General features: G+C 41.3%; 1 protein-coding gene across 5 annotated transcripts in view; it reads right to left on the minus strand.

Moving 5' to 3' along the window:
* Nucleotides 1-3,406: 3,406 nt before the first annotated feature.
* crebrf (creb3 regulatory factor) overlaps nt 3,407-24,228 on the minus strand; it is a 79,612-nt gene continuing 58,790 nt past the window's right edge. For 4 of the 5 annotated variants that reach the window (XM_070878408.1, XM_070878406.1, XM_070878409.1 and 1 more), the window contains exons 7-9: nt 22,862-22,935; nt 9,117-9,239; nt 3,407-7,124 (exon numbers count right to left, since the gene is read on the minus strand). In XM_070878408.1, coding sequence (XP_070734509.1) covers nt 7,009-7,124; nt 9,117-9,239; nt 22,862-22,935 — 313 coding nt within the window. In that variant the 3' untranslated portion in view covers nt 3,407-7,008. Of the gene's footprint in view, nt 7,125-9,116; nt 9,240-22,861; nt 22,936-24,228 lie in introns of those variants that run through there. The other variant, XR_011593020.1, reaches the window with a different exon arrangement.

The raw sequence follows: 24,228 nt of genomic DNA on the forward strand, positions 1-24,228 counted from the left end.
TTATGCTCAAATTGGACAGCAACTTCTGGCAAGTGGAGATGCAGTTAAAATGCAAAAATCTGAGCTGCACGGAAACAGCATCTTACCGTCGGGATCCCAATTCAAATGTATTGAATGCTAAAGTTCCTGCATTAGTAAACTCGCCACAAATAGAGCTTGTCCATTACAATCTAAGTACCCTTTTAATGGCATGGCAAGACTTAATTACTACCAACTGTTTTAGCACTGAAATTTTTTTTTTTTTTACAAGTAGAGCCACATTCCTTCAGATTTTAATTATTGTTGATTTAAAAATCAATTACTTTTTTAAAAACGTTTTATTTGTCACTTAAACCCATCTTTTTCTCTTTATTTTTCTTTCTGTACCTGATTTGACATTGAATTCACTATTCTAATTTGCACTTCCTGGTTCAGACTCAGCGCTGCTCTTCAACGATTCTTCAATCTGATTGGTTAAGGAGATACAGTTGCTTGCCCTCTTCACACAGGTGCCAGATGACCTACAGAGGGCGTCACGTCGTTTGGATGTCCCGCTGAAAGCAACTTGCCATGCAAAATCCCATGGAAGGTCAGTGGGCAGATGCTTAATCTAACGAACATCACCATTCACAGCAAAATCCGGTCCAAATTTTTTTTTTACCTTCAGATCATCGGCCAGAACTGGTCCAAATGATAGACAAGAAGTAAACACCAACCATGAACAGAAGAAGAATTAACTCCCTATAAATTGCACACATTTGAAGTCCGTGCTGTGCTCAAATTCTAAATGTTTACAATATTTTTACTAAATTACATTTCAAGTTACATTTCATCCTAATAAATTAAAATAATACACAGGAGCAACACAAGCATGACCCACACTAACAGGTTTTCTTTTTAAAGAGAACCCGCAAAAACATTCCCCTAAATTAATTTACCAATCCAAACAAGCTACCCACTTCTTTTCAAATGCAAAGTATGATAACAATTCTCATACTTTAGTCCTCCCCTCGAGGATTCCTAAAATAGCGTGAAGATGCTCAGATTATTCTTCAATTGTATGAGACTACTGCCTTTAAGCCACCACACATCACCCTTGTTCCACATTGACCAACGGGAAAGATAAATTAATTCAATAAATAATCAAGTATGCCAGTACATTTTCTTTTTTAAAGTGGAGCCTAAACAAAGATAATGAAATCATGTTTAAAGAAAAAATAACATTTTGAAGGCTTTTGCTTTATTGTTGGAATCCAATAAATGCTTACTCAGAAAATTAAAAGAGCCGTCAAATGTATAATTTATGTACAACATTCAGCGGCTTTGAATTTAGTATAAGACATTCAAATAAAACTAGAACAGGACACATTCTGGGGTTTAGTTGCTTTATTATAATCTCTGCAAAACAATATGAAATTCAGACTGTGATTACAAGAAGCTGAGGTATCAACACCTGGCTGATACAATGCAATACGAAAACTGTTAAAGGGGTACAATCACTAAAACACAACACAACCTCGATCATTAAAATCTGTTCCACCATTTTCTGTACAGTAAGCAAGTGCATATGAATTAAAACTCTTTTACTAGCATAAACCTACATAGAGGTTCAACAAAATGCCTCCAGGTTGTCACTGGCATACATATATATAGTATCATTGGTAACTAGTTGCCAACTTAAAAAAAACATTATTTCCCTTTTTAAGTCTCCCATTTCCTAGTCAAAAAGAATGAGCAGGAAGCCCACTTCTAGGAGTGTGCCTATATCACTCTTGAGCTAGCTAAGTAATCAAAACTCAGGGCGACTTGTCCTCCAATTTACCCTCTCTTGTGGATAAGTCCCTGACCTCTGGCTGGTTTCACCATCCAATGGTACAAAACTGAGTGTCACCATATGGGGAATTATGGATTTAAATCCATGTTCTACCACTTCATGGTACAGTACATCTGTATAAACACACCACCGTTAACCACGGTTTTTAATGAGTACAAAATGAATTGCAAAACATGGCTCTGCCATGTACCAGCATCAATCCCACTCACATTATACAAGTTATAAACACACTATCATAACCTATTTATTGAAGTTTTCCTTTGTTACACCAATGCTCCATGTGACTTTTAACTGTATCCATGAATAATCATTTGAAAACGGTAATCGCTATCAGTAACCTAAGACTATTCACAATAGTTACTGATACAATTTGAAGTGATGGCCCTTTCACCAGAGGTATCTACATTTACAGTGCTACCTTTGTTAATATTCAGTCAAATAACAAACAGCAGTGAACTCCGGATTGCTTGACAGGAACTAGAACACAGTGTGATGGTAATGGCATGAATGTACATGTGCTGGTTGCTGGAAAGTCTATTGTGCTACTGTTGATAGTCTAAATAACTAGAAGTTAATGTGGAATGAAAAAGAGGGGGAAGCTTAGAAAAATGGTTCTCCATTAAAATCAAACAATATAAAACAAAGCTACTAGTATTGTATTTATCAAAGAATGATTAACAGGCACATTTATTAACCAAGAGATTGGACATTGATATGACATTACTTTTAGCTAATCTTTTTTTGTTGGGGGAGGGGCATTGGTACTCTACTAAAAGGTACATAAAACAAAGTGCATCTTTAAATAAAATATTTAGTACTGTAACTTTAGTAATATGTACAGTACTCAGAGCAATACTTTGATAGTCACTTCAAAGCTGTTGGCCCAAATTAGTCCCGATGAGATGTACTCTCTTCTGCTAAAGTATCATGAATGTGATAAAAGCACATTTATTTCAATGGGATGTAAAATTGTTGCTTGAAGTGACTAGTGTCGTAACTTCCTTGAACACATTGCTGGTGCCAAACAGACGTAATTAAAGCACACATAGGATATGATCTCCCACATGGAAAAATATTATACATATTATACTGTACATGTCACTAATATTAAAATTGATGCAAATTCTAAGTATTATACACACAAAGTCTTCACTGTGCGATACAGCAGCAGTAAACAGGTGAACATACTCATCAAATTCAAATATCCCACTGAAATTACTTTCTTAAAAAGGCAACAACCATTTTACAAATAATTTTTCACCAAATCTTGCTTTCTTCAGTACACAAAGAGGAGCGATGAAGATCTAATTTACTTAACATTACATATATTTATTTTTAAACTTATTGGGTCCTGTAGATGACAGAATATACAATGAATAAAATTAAGATCCAGGATAATTTTGGTACATATATAATGACATTATACATCATGTAAGTTTTTATGAACTCATTCTCTGGATATTAACAATGATGCCATTTACCTTATCCTTTATCCAGTCTATCGCAGAAAGAAACCAGATGGTAGTGTTGCAGATATGGCAAGGGTAGCAGAAATGAAACCAAATGGCATGACAGTAGTAAATTAGCCAACAGTTCGAGAGTTTTAATTTTCTTTACTCAAGATTGATTGTAGTACCAATTCAAAGAAAGCAGACAGAAGTTCAAAATGTCTTGTAAAGTGAGCACTTATTTTACTTAATTCATTGATGGAAGACAACTGCATAGATGTTCAGGATTTCAAACTAATAATCTTCTGTGCCACTACTAAATATATATTGTGTGTCAAACACAATTTTTCTTAAAGTATACAAGTATATTTATATTGGAAACAACAGACCTGTCAACTTTAAGCGAGGGTTTAACCGACTGCTGAATTCATAGTGCAGCTTTAATTTAAAGCTACATAGAAAACAATCACACTTGAAATTTCCACAACCACCCCAATAAATTTGCAGTATGTACATCAAAATATGTAACAAACTTGCATAACTGGCAAAATGCAGTGTGTATTTGAGCACAGATTTCCCTAAAATGTCTATATGATTAAATGTTAGTTATTAAAATAATTGAATAAAATGATTTGGGGAGAACAAGGACAGTATTGCAATTTTTTGGAAATTGTAACAAAGATCCTTTCAGAAGTAAATCTAGAATTAGAACTGAACTTGCTTGGGGAATGATACAATTAATTACTCAGACACTTGTGCAAATAAAACGTTTGTCATTTATTACACTTACTTTAATATAAACCAGACATTCATACCAGGTATTTGCCATTTCCAATGGATGTTTATAGACTTGCCAAATTTACAATAGACAGGAAAGGCAGTAAAATCTGAATATGTTGGCCAATATTAGGAATGTTATCCTTCACAACAAAATTTATCATTTAATTATGAAATATTGAAAAGCAACATGAATGAATAATTTTGGGTGTAATCACAGCTAAACATATAATACTGCATAGAGAATATACCTTTAGAGTACTGATAATTTGGATTATCTACAATTAATTTAACTAAGAAGCACCGTTCATAAAGCGGAGTCATACTGGTAATTATTGTAAAGCTTTAAACTTGTTCTCTATTATAATCTAATACAGCACCTCAACTACCATAAGTAGTTACCCAACAATTTTGAATTCCCAACACAGTTCTGTAAGCGTTTTGTCTAAAATGGTACATGGCATCAGTTTACATTTGAGGATCCATTTTATTAAGGCGTAAACATTTCTAGTCACTTCTTGAACTTTTCATTCATTTTGTTGCTGGCTTAGTACTTTCTGAATGGATCAGTTTTACTTAGAATACACAGCATTTTCACCACACATTTTTAAATCTGACTGAGACTTTTATTTTTTCCAGTACACAAAACCAAATATTAAAAAGAAAACAGTCATCCTTTTGATTTATCCAAATTGGCGGCTTTGGGTAAAGTGGGAGAGTCTAGGTGAGGCCTGCATTGTAAAAAATGTTGCAATTGTGCCAGAAAAAATGGCTGTTGAAAACAGATAAAGTCTGAAAATGGGACGAGACATATTCAAACTTACAAAATATAGCTTTTCAGTGCTACAAGGTACTTTCTGACTGGAGACAGTTTTACAGATCTGTTGTTCCAGAACTTATGACAAGGATAAACCAATCATTCCAAGAACACTTAACATGCTCAGTATATCAAAATTCCAAATAGAACATTATACATTTCTCTTTTTATAAGGTTATTTTTTATATATTAGCATACATTAAAATATTTGATGAAAAAGGAAGCAAGATATTACTGGCATCAAATTACAACCATTTCTAGACTGTTTAATGCCACAGAGTCCCCTGGTAAAATGTAAAGCTGCACAGCTTGCTTTCATCTCGTTACCCAAGAGTAACTATACATTTTACTAACAGGCATAAATCAAGTATCACTGTAGCATTCTCACAGGTCAGGAGTAGCAGCAAATGGCAGGAATACAAATGCAATGGTGACAAAGTGCGATTCTAATATCCATAAAATAAAGTGTTATCAATGAACAAACTATATTTCTTTTATTTACAGAGAAACAAGATCAAACTGCACTTCTACAGGCTGCCAGTAGTATATAGGATGGATGTTAACACTAGAGTCTGAAGTCCGACAACACCACTCAGCTATCAGCACTTCACTATTAATGAAGTCAGTAATATGTGAAGCACCTTTTGGGACCTATGACCTACCAAAGTGATATAACCTTTCAATCCAGTTACTACTAATGCACACACAAAATAAAAGCTAAAACCCAAGTTGGTCTATTTATAATGTCCTAATTGAAAAGCTACAGCAATGAGCAAAGAAGATCAACTGTATTCATATATTTACCTTTTGGTTACCTAATTGAGAATACAAAAATATATAGCTTTAGAAGTACTTTTTACATCCTATCAAGTGACATTTATAAATCTGACATGCACATTACTACATTAAATGCAAAAGGTGGCAACTTAGGAATTTTAGTATAGGTAGGCAATATACATTTATACAATTGTACAAATAGTTAAAATTAAATTTTGGTTATTTGCCTTGTTTCAAGAGTGTACCACATACATGCTTTTTAATTTTTTAATGTAACAATTGCAAGCCACTATATTACACTGAAATGTTAACACAAAACTACATATAAATTACATTCTTTTGCTATGCATCTACATCTGCAGAAGACAAGAGCCCATAAACTCTCAGTAACTGATTTTCTACAAGCTTAACAATAGAGTTATAGGATCCAAATCTTATAAAGTGTACTTGCATCCTCTTTCTGTGGATATTTGGACCCACACAACATATTTCACAGTTCTAGTAAAACCCTAACCCCAACCCTGATTACATTCAATGTTGTATCAGTGTAAGCTGTGCAAAACCTTACTTCACTGGCATTATGCCATATAATTGCATTTGTCTTTGGTACAAAATAGTGTGCAAATATTTCTGAAAAGTACCGAAACCCTTGTTTCAATAACCATCTTTATACAATACAGACTCTGTGGCATATATCTACATCGTTGAAATGTTTCTATATACATTCATAATGGTTTAAACAGCCAAAGAGTGAAAATAAACAAATACTTTTTAAATCCATAAAATTTACCCACTGTACATCCATTACACCTTACATCTTTACTTTCATTTTAAATACAAGGCACAAAGAATATTACTCCCTTCTCAAACTTAAATACTTATGCAATATCTGGAAAAGGCCATGTAATTTACTATATGAACTATTTAACGCATACTTAATGATACAAGAATATATATATACAAAAGGAATATATAGTAATGGTGTTAATGGAAAAAAATCAGCAACAGCTGTTAACGTGAAAAAGAACTACAAACTAATTTTTTTGATTTCTTGATTCAACCACTGCATCCATGTTTCTACTGAAACTTAACATAAGTTTCCACCAACATTTTAGAACACATCAATCCCTAGGTAATTTCAAATTGTAGGTAAGTGAAATTTACCTCGCAGTACCTGAGCACACATAGCCATACTTATCTTAATGAGCATTCCTTTTACAGAACTCTAATGTGTCAACATGAGTTTTCCCCCTTTTTTTAAAGCAGGTCTAACACAACTAACAAAATGTCACTTGCTATAATGAATCAAACATTTATCACAGAAATGGCAGACATGTAACTATAGGCTGAAGCTGTTTCTGACAGAAGGTGGCACATTACACTTTTGATGTAGGTACTCGAAGACCTTCAAGACCACCTGTTGGGTCCCCTTCTCCTGTCTTTTCCAACACTTGATTGACAAAGTCAGATGTTTGTCCAGCTACCGTTGTCCCTATCAAAAAAGGATAAATACAAGAAAAATTGAAGATCTGACCACCAATTTAAAATAAAGTCATTTATAATCTTAATTGTTATCTCTATTACTTTTAGTACTAAACTGGGCACTGGGTGCCTGTGTTACCAAAGCAAGCTGGTCAGTTGACAATTTACTAATTTTATTAATAATTTAACTCTAACTAAAACTAACTGTGATTAAGTCAGTTGACTGTGGCTCATCAGAAGCCATAAGGAAAATGATTAATAGCTTATTTCAGGGCTAATTTATGATGACAAAGTACAGAGACTATGGTCTGTACCTGTGATCTGACACTTATTGATGGTGACTGCACAAGTGCAGGAAGGAATGAATGGAGACCAGGAGCTTCCCCATAGGAAAAAGGGGGTTTAGTTGTCATTAGACTCTCTCATATACTTCTTGGCAGCTGAAACAAGAGCAGCCTTGGTCAGAGGCCCAGATCATAATATGGCTTGCAGATAGTGCTTGGCCTGGATATCATGAGAGAGGGAAAAGATTTAACAAAAAATATACACCACTGCAAAAATAAGCCACTCCCTTGCTGATTCTCTATGATCTTTCTGATACAATTTCTAACTTTGTTCCTCCTGATATGTTGCCCTGTTGTGTTTGGTGAGAATGTTCTATTCTCTGCAATAAGAACAGTTCACTCAGGATGCTAACATTTTATAAGAGTCGCTGACATACTTTTCACATGGAACAAATGTAATTACCCATCCCAGCATACCCTAACAAACCAAGTTCCACAAAGGAATATGTTGAGATTATTCCTCCTTCTCCACCAATCGCAACATAGAAACATAGAAAATAGGTGCAGGAGCAGGCCATTCAGCCCTTCTAGCCTGCACCGCCATTCAATGAGTTCATGGCTGAACATGAAACTTCAGTACCCCCTTCCTGCTTTCTCGCCATACCCCTTGATCCCCCGAGTAGTAAGGACTTCATCTAACTCCCTTTTGAATATATTTAGTGAATTGGCCTCAACTACTTTCTGTGGTAGAGAATTCCACAGGTTCACCACTCTCTGGGTGAAGAAGTTTCTCCTCATCTCGGTCCTAAATGGCTTACCCCTTATCCTTAGACTGTGACCCCTGGTTCTGGACTTCCCCAACATTGGGAACATTCTTCCTGCATCTAACCTGTCTAAACCCGTCAGAATTTTAAACGTTTCTATGAGGTCCCCTCTCATTCTTCTGAACTCCAGTGAATACAAGCCCAGTTGATCCAGTCTTTCTTGATAGGTCAGTCCCACCATCCCGGGAATCAGTCTGGTGAATCTTCGCTGCACTCCCTCAATAGCAAGAATGTCCTTCCTCAAGTTAGGAGACCAAAACTGTACACAATACTCCAGGTGTGGCCTCACCAAGGCCCTGTACAACTGTAGCAACACCTCCCTGCTCCTGTACTCAAATCCCCTCGCTATGAAGGCCAACATGCCATTTGCTTTCTTAACCGCCTGCTGTACCTGCATGCCAATCTTCAATGACTGATGTACCATGACACCCAGGTCTCGTTGCACCTTCCCTTTTCCTAATCTGTCACCATTCCTAATCTGTCACTCTTTTGTGAGGAGAATAATAGAAAGTATCAGGCAAAACATAGAGGACTGCGCAAAAATACAAATATATACATACACACATATAAATGAGTGGCAGTCCAAAGGATAATTGTGATTTCACCTTTACAATTAATGATTATGTATTTCAGGCCTGTTGTGTAACCTTTAGGACAATCTGCCAGATAAATATTTTAAGGCGATCCTAATTTACTGTTGTTTCTATTTGGGTTAATATCTTTTAAAATTTAAAGAAATACATTTGGTACGTTCAAAACCAATTTGAGCATTAATTGTTCTAGGAGCACCTTACCAAAGTTAATGATGCATTTTAATCTCGAGGTAAACTATGTTGAGGAAAAATGTGGATGGTCAGGCAAAGAATGAAAAGCAAAGAAGATATAATTTCTTACCAAGTGTTTCATTTAAGAGATTTTCAAGTTTTTCTAGCATGCTGCTGCTTCCCTTTCCCCCCTGACTCTGTACCCGATTTACTATTTCCTGTTTTATCGAGTTAATCACATAAAGCAGATGATCTGCAAAGGACAAGAAATGATGAAAGTTAGAAAATTCCAATGCTGATTAAAGCAAATGTCAACAGGTCTCAAACATCTGCTGCTTTGGTTCTTTTATTAACAGAACATATAATATTATAGATCTATGGGTAAAAGAAAACCACTAAGTTAGTAAATTATATCAGGAAGACAAAACTATATAGAGGTATCCAGAAATGCAAAAAAAAATGTTTTGTAGATCAGTACAATTGGGCGACGTCGTTCCACCTAAAAGCATGTTGTAAGTATGTTCGAATTGGTTTCCTTTAGCCAGTTCATATACTTAAACCTTCAACGAGAAATTGGCTCCAGTTGTAACAGTTTCCGTATTGCTACAGGAATGGTAAAGTTAATGTAATTTTATCAATTTATTGGCTTAATTTTTTTTTGCTAATCGAGGACAGACCTCGGCCCCGATATTTACAGTGAGGTGATGAGGGTGCAAGAGAGTGCGGGGAAAACTCAGTAAGGCTAGGGACGTAGAGGGACCCTTGTGGACGGTCCCCGGCATTTGGGAGGGGGGAGGGAACCAATGATCTGGACTTGGAAGGTCGGCAATCGTGGGAGGGAAGGAGCTACAGATTGGGGCTGGTCAAAGATCGCAGTAAGGGGGAGGGAAAAAATAAGTCACAAATCAGCCTTCGGGGAGAGCACGCCTGCTTCTCCTGGCTCACCAAGCATGCTGCAAAAAGGCACTTATCTTCTTGAGCCAGCATCTCCCACCTCCATTTGACTGCTGGGTTTCCCAAACACTGGGAAACATGCATAACAGCAGTGAATTTTAACCGGGCTCTAAATTGCACTGTGGGAGCTTATTTAAATATGTTAATGAAGTGTCCCGCCTCTCCAAGGGGTGCTTACACGGCGGGTTGGAGACACGTTTCTGTTGTGTATCTGTAAAGCATGCACTCCCATGTTCCGCCACCAGGGAGCGCATCCCCTGAAGTCCCAAGGGATCCCAGCATCCCTTGGGAGCACTGTATATAAGCCGGCCCCCTAAGGCCTGTTACTCACTCTGGAGTGTCTTAATAAAGACTGATTTCACTGTTACTTTAACCTCCCTGTGTGCAATCTCATCTATGTTAGGAACACAACAACTGGCGACGAGCACACGAATTCAACACAAAGATGCAGCAAACTGTGGGCATCCTGGAGAAGTTCTCGGAGGGTGAGGACTGGGAAGCCTATGTCGAACGGTTAGACCAGTACTTTGTAGCCAACGAGCTGGACGGAGAAGGAAGCGCTGCAAAAAGGAGACCGGTCCTCCTCACGGTCTGCGGGGCACCGACCTACAGCCTCATGAAGAATCTTCTGGCTCCGGTGAAACCACAGATAACTCGTATGAGGAGCTGTGTACACTGGTTTGGGAGCATCTTAACCCGAGGGAGAGCGTGCTGATGGCAAGGTATCGGTTCTATACGTACCAGCGATCTGAAGGTCAGGAAGTGGCGAGCTACGTCGCCGAGCTAAGGCGACTTGCAGAACAATGCGAGTTTGATGGCTACCTGGAGCAAATGCTCAGAGACTTTTTTGTACTGGGCATTGGCCACGAGACCATCCTACGAAAACTTTTGACTGCAGAGACACCGATCCACAGCAAGGCTATTGCGATAGCACAGACGTTTATGCCCACCAGTGATAACACCAAACAAATCTATCAGCACACAAGTGCTAGCAATGTTTGCGAGCAGAAATGTACAGGACAGAAACGAGTCTGCAACTGCCAGCAGGCCTCAGGTGACCCAGATGACTGAGTCCCCAACAAAGGATGAATGCAAGGCAATTCACAGCTTGTTGGTGTTGTGCAGGCTTCCATTCAGCCGATTCATGCCGCTTTAAAAGGGTATGTTTGCAAGAGCTGTGGAACAATGGGGCACCTCCAACGAGCTTGTAGACGTGCTGCAAGCTCTGCAAAACTTGCTAACCACCATGTGGCAGAAGAAGATTGGTCCATGGTGGATCAAAGCAATTTCGAGCCTCAGAGAGAGGAGGCAGATGCTGAAGTACACGGGGTGCACACATTTTCGACGAAATGTCCACCTATAATGCCAATTGTAAAATTGAATGGCTTACCCGTAGCTATGGAACTGGATACTGGCGCTAGCCAATCCATCATGAGTAAAAAGATGTTTGAGAACTGTGGTGCAACAAGGCACTCAGACCAGCCCTGAGCCCCATCCATACGAAACTGAGAACGTGTACCAAAGAGCTTATTACTGTCCTGGGCAGCGCCATGGTCAAGGTCACCTACGAGGGCATGGTGCACGAACTGCCACTCTGGATTGTCCCGGGCGATGGCCCCACACTGCTTGGAAGGAACTGGCTGGGCAAAAGTCGCTGGAACTGAGATGACATCCGAGCACTATTACTTGTCGATGAGGCCTCATGTACCCAGGTTCTGAAAAAATTTCCTTCCCTTTTTGAGCCAGGCATTAGAAACTTTTCCGGGGCGAAGATGCGGATCCACTTGGTCCCAGAGGCACGACCCATTCACCACAAGGCGCGAGCGGTACCTCACATGATGAGGGAGAGAGTGGAAATCGAGCTGGACAGGCTGCAATGCAAGGGGATCACCTCCCCAGTGGAATTCAGCGAGTGGGCCAGCCGATTGTTCCAGTACTCAAAAGTGATGGCATGGTCAGAATTTGCGGCGATTATAAAGTAACTATTAATCGTTTCTCGCTACAGGACCAATACCCGCTACCTAAGGCAGACGACCTATTTGCGACGCTGGCAGGAGGCAAGACGTTCACCAAGCTCAATCTAACTTTGGCCTACATGACACAGGAGCTGGAGGAGTCTTCGAAGGGCCTCACCTGCATCAACACGCACAAGGGAATGTTCATCTACAACAGATGCCCATTTGGAATCCGGTCGGCTGCAGCAATCTTCCAGAGAAACATGGAGAGCCTACTCAAGTCGGTACCACGCACGGTGGTTTTTCAGGACGACATATTGGTCACGGGTTGGGACACTGTCGAGCAGCTACAAAACCTGGAGGAGGTCCTCCAGTGACTGGATCGCGTAGGGCTGCGGCTGAAGAGGTCGAAATGTGTCTTCATGGCAACAGAAGTGGAGTTTTTGGGGAGCAAGATCGCGGCGGATGGCATTCGGCCCACAGACGCCAAGACAGAGGCTATCAGGAACAAGCCCAGGCCACAGAACGTCACGGAGCTGCAGTCATTCCTGGGACTCCAACTATTTTGGAACTTCCTACCGGGGTTAAGCACCCTCTCAGAGCTCCTACATGTGTTATTGCATAAAGGTGAGAACTGGGTATGGGGAAAAAAAACAAGTACTTGCTTTTGAGAAAGCCAGAAACATTTTATGCTCCAACAAGTTGCTTGTATTGTATAAGCCGTGTAAAAGACTCGTGCTAGCATGTGATGCATCGTCGTACGGAGTCGGGTGTGTATTACAACAAGCTAACGTTGCAGGAAAGTTGCAACCTGTCGCCTATGCTTCCAGGAGCTTGTCTAAGGTAGAGAGGGCCTACAGCATGGTTGAGAAAGAGGCATCAGCGTGTGTGTTTGGGGTAAAGAAAATGCATCAGTACCTGTTTGGCCTCAAATTTAAGCTGGATACCGATCACAAGTCTCTCATATCCCTGTTCGCTGAAAACAAGGGGATAAATACTAATGCCTCAGCCCGCATACAAAGGTGGGCACTAGCGCTATCAGCATATAACTATACCATCCGCCACAGGCCAGGCATCGAGAACTGTGCGGATGCTCTCAGTCGGCTATCATTGTCCACCACGGGGGGTGGAAATGGCGCAGCCTGCAAACTTGTTGATGGTGGCGCAGCCCGCAGACTTGTTGATGGTCATGGAAGCGTTTGATGGTCATGGTCATCCTCTGCTGTCCCTAGTAAAAAAAACTGTACTGCATGGGAGCTGGGCCAGCATCCCCGTTGAAATGCAAGAGCTAATCAAGCCGTTCCAGCGGTGAAAGGACGAGCTGTCCATTCAGGTAGACTGCCTGTTGTGGGGAAACTGTGTAGTGCTACCCAAAAAGGGCAGGGCGACGTTCATCTCGGATCTCCACAGCACGCACCCGGGTATAGTAATGATGAAAACGATAGCCAGATCCCATGTGTGGTGGCTCGGTATCGACTCTGACTTAGAGTCCTGTGTATGGCAATGCAGCGTGTGTGCTAAGTTTGTGGTCCTGGCCCTCCAGACCATAGTCGAGGATCTATGCAGGCCCGTTTCTCGGTAAAATGTTCCTGGTGCTGGTGGATGCTTTTTCAAAATGGATTGAATGTGAAATAATGTCGGGAAGCACCGCCACCGCCACCATTGAAAGTCTGAGGGCCATGTTTGCCACCCACGGCCTGCCTGACATACTGGTCAGTGACAACGTGTCATGTTTCACCAGTGCCGAATTTAAAGAATTCATGACACGCAATGGGATCAAATATGTCACCTTGGCCCCGTTTAAACCAGCCTCCAATGGGCAGGCAGAGCGGGCAGTACAAACAATCAGAGAGCCTCAAACGAGTCACAGAAGGCTCACCCAAACCCGCCTGTCCCGAGTACTGCTCAGCTACCGCACGAGACCCCACTCACTCACAGGGGTGCCCCTGGCTGAGCTACTCATGAAAAGGACACTTAAAACCAGACTCTCGCTGGTTCACCCCAACCTGCATGATCAGGTAGAGAGCAGGCGGCAACAACAAAATGTAAACGATGGTCGCGCCACTATGTAAAGGGAAATTGATCTGAATGACCTTGTGTATGTGCTAAACTATGGACATGGTCCCAAGTGGATCGTGGGCACGGTGATAGCTAAAGAAGGGAGTAGGGTGTTTGTAGTCAAACTAGACAATGGACAAATTTGCAGAAAGTACCTGGACCAAACGAGGCTGCGGTTCACAGACTGCCCTGAACAACCCACAGCAGACACCACCTTTTTCGAGCTCACAACACCCCCCCAAAGGATCAACACCACCACGCTGGACCAGGAAATCGAACCCATCACACCTAACAGCCCAGCAAGGTCAGACTCACCCAGCAGCCCTGCAGGGCCAACAACACGCCAGCCCAGCGAGAGCACAGCCAATGCGCCAGAACAGACATTTGTACCGAGGCGGTCCACCAGGGAAAGAAAGGCTCCCAACCGCCTCACCTTGTAAATAGTTTTCACTTTGACTTTGGCGGGGGCGGGGGGGGGGCGGTGGTAATGATGTTGTGTATCTATAAAGCATGCACTCCCATGTTCCGCCACCAGGGAGCGCATCCCCTGAAGTCCCAAGGGATCCCAGCATCCCTTGGGAGCACTGTATATAAGCCGGCCCCCAAGGCCTGTTATTCACTCTGGAGTGTCTTAATAAAGACTGAGGTCACTGTTACTTTAACCTCCCTGTGTGCAGTCTCATCTGTGTTAGGAACACAACAGTTTCCAGTTACAAAGTCTTTAACCCGACCCTCTTCAGCCCATCGTGGGGGCGGGGGTAATATCTAGGCCATTGTTCATCAGATCAAACATCATCATCATCATCAACATTCCATTGACTCTGGATCAGTTCCTATGGAGTGGAGGGTAGCCAATGTAACCCCACTTTTTAAAAAAGGAGGGAGAGAGAAAACAGGGAATTATAGACCGGTCAGCCTGACATCGGTAGTGGGTAAAATGATGGAATCAATTATTAAGGATGTCATAGCAGTGCATTTGGAAAGAGGTGACATGATAGGTCCAAGTCAGCATGGATTTGTGAAAGGGAAATCATGCTTGACAAATCTTCTGGAATTTTTTGAGGATGTTTCCAGTAGAGTGGATAAGGGAGAACCAGTTGATGTGGTATATTTGGACTTTCAGAAGGCGTTCGACAAGGTCCCACACAAGAGATTGATGTGCAAAGTTAGAGCACATGGGATTGGGGGTAGTGTACTGACATGGATTGAGAACTGGTTGTCAGACAGGAAGCAAAGAGTAGGAGTAAATGGGTACTTTTCAGAATGGCAGGCAGTGACTAGTGGGGTACCGCAGGGTTCTGTGCTGGGGCCCCAGCTGTTTACACTGTACATTAATGATTTAGATGAGGGGATTGAGTGTAGTATCTCCAAGTTTGCGGATGACACTAAGTTGGGTGGCAGTGTGAGCTGCGAGGAGGATGCTGTGAGGCTGCAGAGCGACTTGGATAGGTTAGGTGAGTGGGCAAATGCATGGCAGATGAAGTATAATGTGGATAAATGTGAGGTTATCCACTTTGGTGGTAAAAACAGAGAGACAGACTATTATCTGAATGGTGACAGATTAGGAAAAGGGGAGGTGCAAAGAGACCTGGGTGTCATGGTACATCAGTCATTGAAGGTTGGCATGCAGGTGCAGCAGGCGGTTAAGAAAGCAAATGGCATGTTGGCCTTCATAGCAAGGGGATTTGAGTACAGGGGCAGGGAGGTGTTGCTACAGTTGTACAGGGCATTGGTGAGGCCACACCTGGAGTATTGTGTACAGTTTTGGTCTCCTAGCCTGAGGAAGGACATTCTTGCTATTGAGGGAGTGCAGCGAAGGTTCACCAGACTGATTCCCGGGATGGCGGGACTGACCTATCAAGAAAGACTGGATCAACTGGGCTTGTATTCACTGGAGTTCAGAAGAATGAGAGGGGACCTCATAGAAACATATAAAATTCTGACGGGGTTAGACAGGTTAGATGCAGGAAGAATGTTCCCAATGTTGGGGAAGTCCAGAACCAGGGGTCACAGTCTAAGGATAAGGGGTAAGCCATTTAGGACCGAGATGCGGAGGAACTTCTTCACCCAGAGAGTGGTGAACCTGTGGAATTCTCTACCACAGAAAGTTGTTGAGGCCAATTCACTAAATATATTCAAAAAGGAGTTAGATGAGGTCCTTACTGCTAGGGGGATCAAGGGGTATGGCGAGAAAGCAGGAATGGGGTACTGAAGTTGAATGTTCAGCCATGAACTCATTGAATGGCGGTGCAGGCTAGAAGGGCCGAATGGCCTACTCCTGCACCTATTTTCTATGTTTCTATGTTTCTATCATTATAGGCAGTCCCTCGAAATCGAGGAAGACTTGCTTCCACTCTAAAAGTGAGTTCTCAGGTGACTGTACGGGAATTACAGTCTCTGTCACAGGTGGGGCAGACAGTCGTTGAAGTAAAGGGTGGATGGGGAGTCTGGTTTACCGCATGTTCCTTCCACTGTCTGTGCTTGGTTTCTTGAGGTGCTCAGCGCCCTCCTGGATATTCTTCCTCCAATAGGGCGGTCTTGGGTCAGGGATTCCGAGGTGCCGGTAGGGATGTTACACTTAATGAAGGAGGCTTTTAGGGTGTCCTTGAAACATTTCCTCTGCCCACCTGGGGCTCATTTGCCGTGTAGGAGAACAGAGTAGAACCCTTGCTTTGGGAGTCTTGTGTCAAGGCATGTGGACGATGTGGCCCACCCAATGGAGCTGGTCGAGTGTGCTAGGTATTGCACAAGTTAGACACAGGATAAAACTCCCTCTAACTGTTACTGTACATACATGAATTTTACATTTCCCAGAGCAGCTGTGCTTAAACGATAACAGGCTAATGTATGCTACTCCTTTTAAACCTAGCCGTTTCCTATCAGGTCTCTTTCTAGAACCATCACAATAATCGGACGGCCTCTTGAAAGCATAATGGCCTGGATTTTGCGGTGGGCAATGACAGCAAACTGTCAGCGTTCTCTGTCATTCCCCCTCTGAAACTGACCGTTTCTAATTGCACCTAAATGTGTAAATTCTGTTGTTGCGGTCAGTCATTCATTGCTCCAACACAGGCTGCGCAATGGGCCGCCCCAACCCACCCATAGTCGACAGTCAGTGAAATCAGTGGAACTGAGAAAAACTTAAGCTTTTCCGTGCTAAGTTAAAAATATTAAACACCCCATTAAATGTTAAGCCTTGTTGGAATAGATGTAACTGGAGTTTTAACAGCATATTAATTGCTAAACAACCGTTCTGATCCTGAAAAAACTATTATATATTTGTGGAATGTCAAATTTCTCCATTATGATAAAAATTACTAGATTAATTTAAAAAAATATATATTTTTTTAAAAGTTTATTCATTATATTTCATGCTGTTTTATTTCCTGGGTTGCTGTCTGAGAATTCCTCATTGTGATTGGCTGCTTAGAAATCTTGATGTCATTGCAGCACTATGCCAGGAATCCCCTTTTCACAGCACTGCAATCAATTATACATCGCGGAAGCTAAAGTTCTCTCCACAGAGATTGCAAGGTCTCTGTGGGCAGCTTTCTTCAAGGTCAGTGGCAATCGCCGTCGCTTCGCCGCTGCCTGCAAATTACAGACCAATTTTTTTTTTTTAATGGATTGTTCCTAATATCCTAATGTGGAACTTGTTAGCAACAAACAAAACAGCAATTTGTATTTATATAGCGACTTTAACGTAGTAAAATGTCACAAGGCATTTTACAGGAGCAATATTTGAGAGCCACACAAGGAGAAATTAGGGCAGACTTGGTCAAAGAGGTAGGTTTTGAGAAACGTCTTGAGAGAGAGCGAGAGAGATTTAGAGAGGGAATTCCAGAGCTTAGGGTCTTGGCAGCTGAAGGCACTGCTGCCAGTGGTGGAGCAAATAAATTTGGGGATTCTCATGAGGTCAGAATTGGAGGAGCACAGATATCGGAGGGTTGTAAGACTGGAGGAAATTACAGAGATAGGAAGGAGCGAGGCTACGGGGGGATTTGAAAATATAAGTATGAGAAGTTTAAAATCGAGGCATTGCTGAACAGGGAGCCAATGTAGATCAGCATGCACTGGGGTGATGGGTGAAGGGACTTGGTGCGAGTTAGGACACAGGGAGCATATCTTTGGATGATCGTAACAGGTTTACGGAGGGTAGAAAATAGGAAGCTGGCCAGGAGTGCGTTGGAATAGTCCCAAGTCTCAAGGTAACAAAGATCAGAGTTTTGGCAGCAGATGAGCTGAGGCAGAGACGAGTCGGGCAATGTTCAGAGGTGGAAATAGACGGTCTTAGTGATAGAGCAGATATGTGGTCAAGCATGCCACCAACGTTGCAAACAGCCTGGTTCAGCCTCAAACAGTTGCCAGGGAGAAGGATAGAGTTGATAGCTTGGGAACAGATTTTGTGTTGGGGACTGAAGACAGTAGTTTAGGTCTTCCCAATAGTTAGTTGGAGGAAATTTCTGCTCACCCACTACTGGATGTTGGAGAAGCAATGTGACAAATCAGAGACAGTGGGGTGATGGTAAGGTAGAGCTGGGCGTCGTTAGCGTATACAGCGTAGTTGAGGCGAAAACATAAATGCATTTAAGGGGTAGCTAGGTAAGTAGATAAGGGAGAAAGGAATAGAAGGGTATGCCGATAGTGTGAAATGAAGTAGGATGGGAGGTGGCTCATGTGGAGCATAAACACTGGCATAGACCATTTGGGCCAAATGGTCTATATAATTCAATGCAATCGAAAAATATGCAACAGATCAAATGGCAGACTTGAGAAAAGGAAAAAGAAAAATGAACAATCCTGAATTCATATAGTACCTTTCAAGATCTGAGGACGCTCCAAAGAACTTCATAGCCAATTAATTACTCTTGAAGCATAATCTTTATTGTTTTGTAGGCAAACATGGTCGTCAATTTGTACACAGCAATGTTCCACAAACAGAAAATTAAATCATTGACAATATAATTTGTTTTGGTGTTATTTGCTGAGGGATGTCTGCTGGCCACAACACGAGAATAGTCCTCTGCTCTTCTCTGAAATAGTGCCATGGGATTTTACATTTATCTGAACAGATAGATGGGGCCTTGGTCTAATATCTCATCTGAAAAATGGCATCTTCGATCATGAAGCACTTTCTCAGTACCTACACAGTTGTCAGCCTAGGTAATGCTTTCAAGTTAAACCTATAAAATTCTTAAGAGGGCTTGACAGGATAAGTTCTGAGAGGCTGTTTCCCCTGGCTGGAGAGTCGAAAATTAGGAGTCATAGTCTCAGGATAAGGGGGCAGCTATTTAGGACTGAGATGAGGAGAAATTTCTTCACCCAGAGGGTTGTAGATGCTCAGTCGATGAGTATATTCAAGACTGAGAGCGATAGATTTTTGGGCACGAAGGGAACCAAGAGATATGGTGGGAAAGTGGAGTTGATATTGAATGGTGGAGCAGGCTCGAGGGACTGTATAGCCTACTCCTGCTCCTACATCTTATGTAATGCACTCAAAGGACTGTGGCTGAAACCAGTCTTGTGACTCAGATTAGGGTGTGATTCTCCTGAGCCAAGCTGATGCTTCATTTATCAGTGCATCACACGAAGCTGCAGCAACTGCATGTGCAGTGATGCAGTGAAATTATACCATTGCTGCACGTGTTACCATGCAAGCAAAGTGGCATCTAAGCCTCTTATGCCAGTTCACGTCCTGCAATTAGACTCTTTCAGTGCCCCATTGGAGGGGACAGGCAGGAACTGGTACTGTCCCACTGGATTACAGGTTAATTGGTGGTGCTCTGCACACTTTCTCATTTGCACTCTTGGATTCTTTCCATTTCAATCAAGTTCTAAAGCAATGGGGAGGGGTGAAAATAGAAGGCATAATGGTGCTGACATCCATAGGCACAAACCCACACATAAGCTGCTCAGGCCAAAATCGCTTGGTCTTTGATACCACGAGCACAATTATAAGCTGAATGTCCTGCCAATTGGTAATTAATACGCCCAATCTTTGAACAGAGGAATGTCTATGTTTTGATCCTATAGGGTTTTAATTGTTGGGCTGATGTTCTAGTCCCTCTGGAAATGTAGGAGTGCTCATCCATTATCCACATCCAAAATCTTTGTTGCCTTCTGAATGTGTGAAGCTCGGTAAAATGGCAGAAACATAACTTCTTGAATTAAACAGAACTCGGGCACTACTTTTGATAGCTGCTTAACTCCTTCCTCAATCTAAATAAAACAAGTTGCAGTTGGATGCATAACTTAATTATTCTTCAAGCTGAGCCCAATTCTGAGCAAAAGCTTCAAGTATAACAGCCATGGGCTCAAGTTAAGAATGTATGAGTTCTTATAGTACGGAGTTAAAATCCCATGCTAGGCATAGATTTGACAGATTTTTTCAAATTCCCTTCCTGAACTTGAAAATCATGGCTTGTTCTCCTACATAGTTCACAATCATGGATATGTGATGACTGCAATAAATGGAACCAGACCATAGCATTGTTGTCCAATACATTAGCCACATGTAGCTAATTGAGAATCTAAATGTGGCTAATTGCATTTTTGAATAGTTAATAAAAATGAGTAAGAGACACACAGCGCTAGAAATTGGTCTTTTGGTGATAGTGGTATTTTCTCGGCATTTTTCGGCTAAAAATACCGCTACTCACTCCGCTATTTTTTAAAAGACGTAAAATTGGCAAACAAATGCACCCAGCAGTAAAAATCGCCGTTGCACGAGGATTCGCGGTGGAAACCACAGTCTTCGCCAATTTTAGTCCAAGGCCAATTACCGTTAAAAGAGGGAGGAACACACACAAAAAAAATAGCAAAAAACAAACAAAAAAAAAAAATCACAAAACATTTTCAAGACCCTTAACTAAGTAATTGCTGCAAAAAAATTAATAAAAAGTTGAACTTACTTTTTGGCAGGTTTTCATACGTGCCGCCGTTTTTGGGGCTGCAACACAGGCTTTACTCAGGCGTTTTTTTTCACCCAGAATACGGGTGCGCCGAACGGCCAATTTAAAGTGTTATCACTTTTTTTCGTCCGCTTTTCAGCGGTATTTCAAAACCGCCAGCGCACAACTTTGGCCAATTTAGGTGAACACCTTTTTCCGTCAAAAAAGGCAAAATATCGGCGAAAAAACGGGCGCAAGGCTGGCCAATTTCTAGCCCAGTCATTGGGCATGTGATCTCAATACTCATTTCGGACAGCATATATGCCTGCATGCTTCAACCTTTTTGTGGGTTTGTTGATAAAATGGTATGAAAAGCAGAGTGCATTTTAATCAATGTGTGTGCTTTACTTCCTTAGATACTGCTTATTGGTTCTCTGTTAAAATGGGTGAGCCCAGTAACATTGTATGGAGAGAGCAGCTGTCATAGTGGTCGGCGCGCCCAATCAGAATAACTGCTCCAGGCCAGCAGAAGAAAGCAAGCCCAACTAATAATGAACAGCTCCAGAGCACATCATGGCAAAAGGCAAGCAGCATACAACTGTGAACTGGATGGATAGCAGGGTCAGGTCTCACATGAGTCAACATTCTCAGCAATCACTTTGATGAAGTCAAAGTACTGCTCACAACTGCTACACAAAAATCTAGAAGATCTACTTCGATGTGCTGTGTCTGATAATTCGTGCCAGAAATCCAAACTTTGGCAAGAGAAAGACTGCAAAGTTTCACTCTGAATGGTGGTACAGGTTGAGCCTCCCTTATCCAGAACCACCCCTCGTCCAGAACCATTCCCGGCCACCCCTCGTGCAGAACTCCGACATAAACAAACTGAAGTCCTTCCTCGCTGCCTACTCCCGCAATCACAAGCCTGACTCCGAATAATGGGTGCAATCATATCCATGGGTCATGTGAAGCAGTCAGAATAAAGCTGGATCAGTTTACAGTTGACTACACATCGTCAGAACAGTTGGAATTTCTATTTCAAACTTATCATTTCATACAACATCCTTGGGAGAGAAATGTACAAAGTTGTAGACGTGAGCTGAATTATGGTGGTTGCCTTGAAAATGCAATACATACTTCCTAGAAATGTCTGCTGTGGGAGAATAGAGCACGACAAAGAAATTATGTTGATAAAACACAACTGTGGGAACTAGTTCAAACAAAATTTTAAATGGATCCCACACTGGGTCTCCTCGACAGTATTGTAGTAACTTTTCTTTTGTTTCCTCCAGGGGCCTATTCATCCACTTCTAGGTGGAAACAGGCTAGGGCCTGCATCACCTTTGTGGTACACAAATGACCAGTGACTAAATTAACCAATTGTTAGGAACTTTAATAAAGAGGGTAAAATCTGAAGCAATTAAATGTTAACAACTGAAGAGAACATAATAAATTGAACATAGTTCTATAATCTACCTAAACACTGAGCAATCATCAGTATTACATAGAATGAGCTCAAGGTCCCCACGACAACTGCAGATCTTTTTCTCTCTGGAGGAGGAGGAGACATTGCTGGCTGCTTTATCAATTGAAAGTTGCAATTTGAAATGTTGTATAGTTCTACGCATCTCAGACTCTGTACATATATACTGCATTATTAATATATACTGGTGAATCTTCCATGGCCTTGCTTGCAGTTAGTTGGGGGAATGGTATGCCTTAGCCATGCTTGCTGCTAACAGGTTGAGAGAGGTTACAGTGCCAGATTTGGTGCAAGTTAAAAACAACACGCATCACAGTTACTGTTACAGCGTACCAAATCGATTTCAGGACTGGGAGAATGATGTTACCCACTCAAGGATGTTAATGTATTATAGAATTATCCAGTCAAAAGGCATGTATGGTGGAATTGATTTTATTTTTAACTAAATAGTGTAGCCTACAAAGGGTGAAGAAACATGGTTCACTCAAGCTATTGTAAGTAAAATTAACCAGAAAAAAATACGATATTATCTTACCGTATTCTGTGTTGAGACCCCATAGCTTCACTTTATTAGCTTCATACAGAGCCTTTTTCTTTAGGCGGCAAGCCCTGGAGACAAAAATATTTAATTAGAAGACACTTACATTCACAAATGGTTACTACTGCTAACTTAAGTTTGTTATTTGAGAACTTATTAAGGTGAAAGATATCAGTACCAGGAAATGGAACCAATTTCCATTTTGAGCACTCAGTACGTCGGCATTGAGTACTTCCATTTCAGGTACAGCACAGCTAATCAAAAACAAAATTCTAATTGTCATAATCACATATAGCATTTTTGTTTTCTCCATCAACATTTTATAAATAAACATTTTATAAATAAAATGCAAAAAATAGCACACATCCTGTCGAATGGGAAAGATACAACGAACAGCAAAGAGTCACAAAACAGATAGAGCTACAAAAAGGGAACATGAAAAGAAACTTACAAGGGATCTCAAGAATGTTTACAATTAAATTAGGAAAAAGAGGTTAGTCAGGAGCAATGTTGGCCCCTTAAAAATTCAAAGCAGTAATATTGTCACTGATAATAAGGAAATGGCAGACATGTTGAATAATTACTTTGCGTCAGTATTTACAGTAGAGTAAGAGGATAGCATGTCAGAATTCCCAAGAAAACCGATATTAAAAGAGGGACAGGGGCTCAATAAAATTAATGTAAGCAAAATAACAGTAAAGAAGAAAATAATGACACTAAAGAGTGACAAATTCTCAGGACCAGATGGTTTTCCATCCCAGGTTTTAAAGAAGTAGGTGATTCCCTAATTATAATCTTCCAAAGTTCTCTCAATTCAGGAACTGTTCCTTTAGAATGGAAAATTAGGCAAATGACTCCCCTATTTAATAATAGCGAGAGAGGGAAACCAGGGAATTATAGACCAGTTAGTCTAACATCTGTTGTTGGGATAAAAACAGAAAATGCTGGAAATCTCAGCGGGTCAAGCATCTGTGGAGAGAAAAGCAGAGTTAATGTTTCGGGTCGACGACCCTTCGTCAGAACGAGAGTGTGTTTGAAAAGAACACATTCTTAAGAAACACTAAAAGGGGGAGGGGAAGAATGAACAAAAGGGAAGGTGTGTGATAGGGTGGAAAGCAAGAGAAATTAGAGACACAAAATGGATGATGGGCTGAGTTGAAATGGTAATGCCAGGAGTTAGAAAAACATTAGTCAAGATAGGGTGTGAATGGTGGAATAATGATCAGCTGCCATTGGAGACAGGAGAAAAAAAAACATGGGCTTGTGGGGGGAGAAAGGGAGCCAAAGATGGGCAACACAGGAGATGCAACACCTGCCCTTTTACCTCCTCCCTTCCCACTATCCAGCGCCCCAAATACTCCTTC

Source organism: Pristiophorus japonicus, chromosome 4 (assembly GCF_044704955.1).
Source record: "Pristiophorus japonicus isolate sPriJap1 chromosome 4, sPriJap1.hap1, whole genome shotgun sequence".
NCBI lineage: Eukaryota > Metazoa > Chordata > Chondrichthyes > Pristiophoridae > Pristiophorus > Pristiophorus japonicus.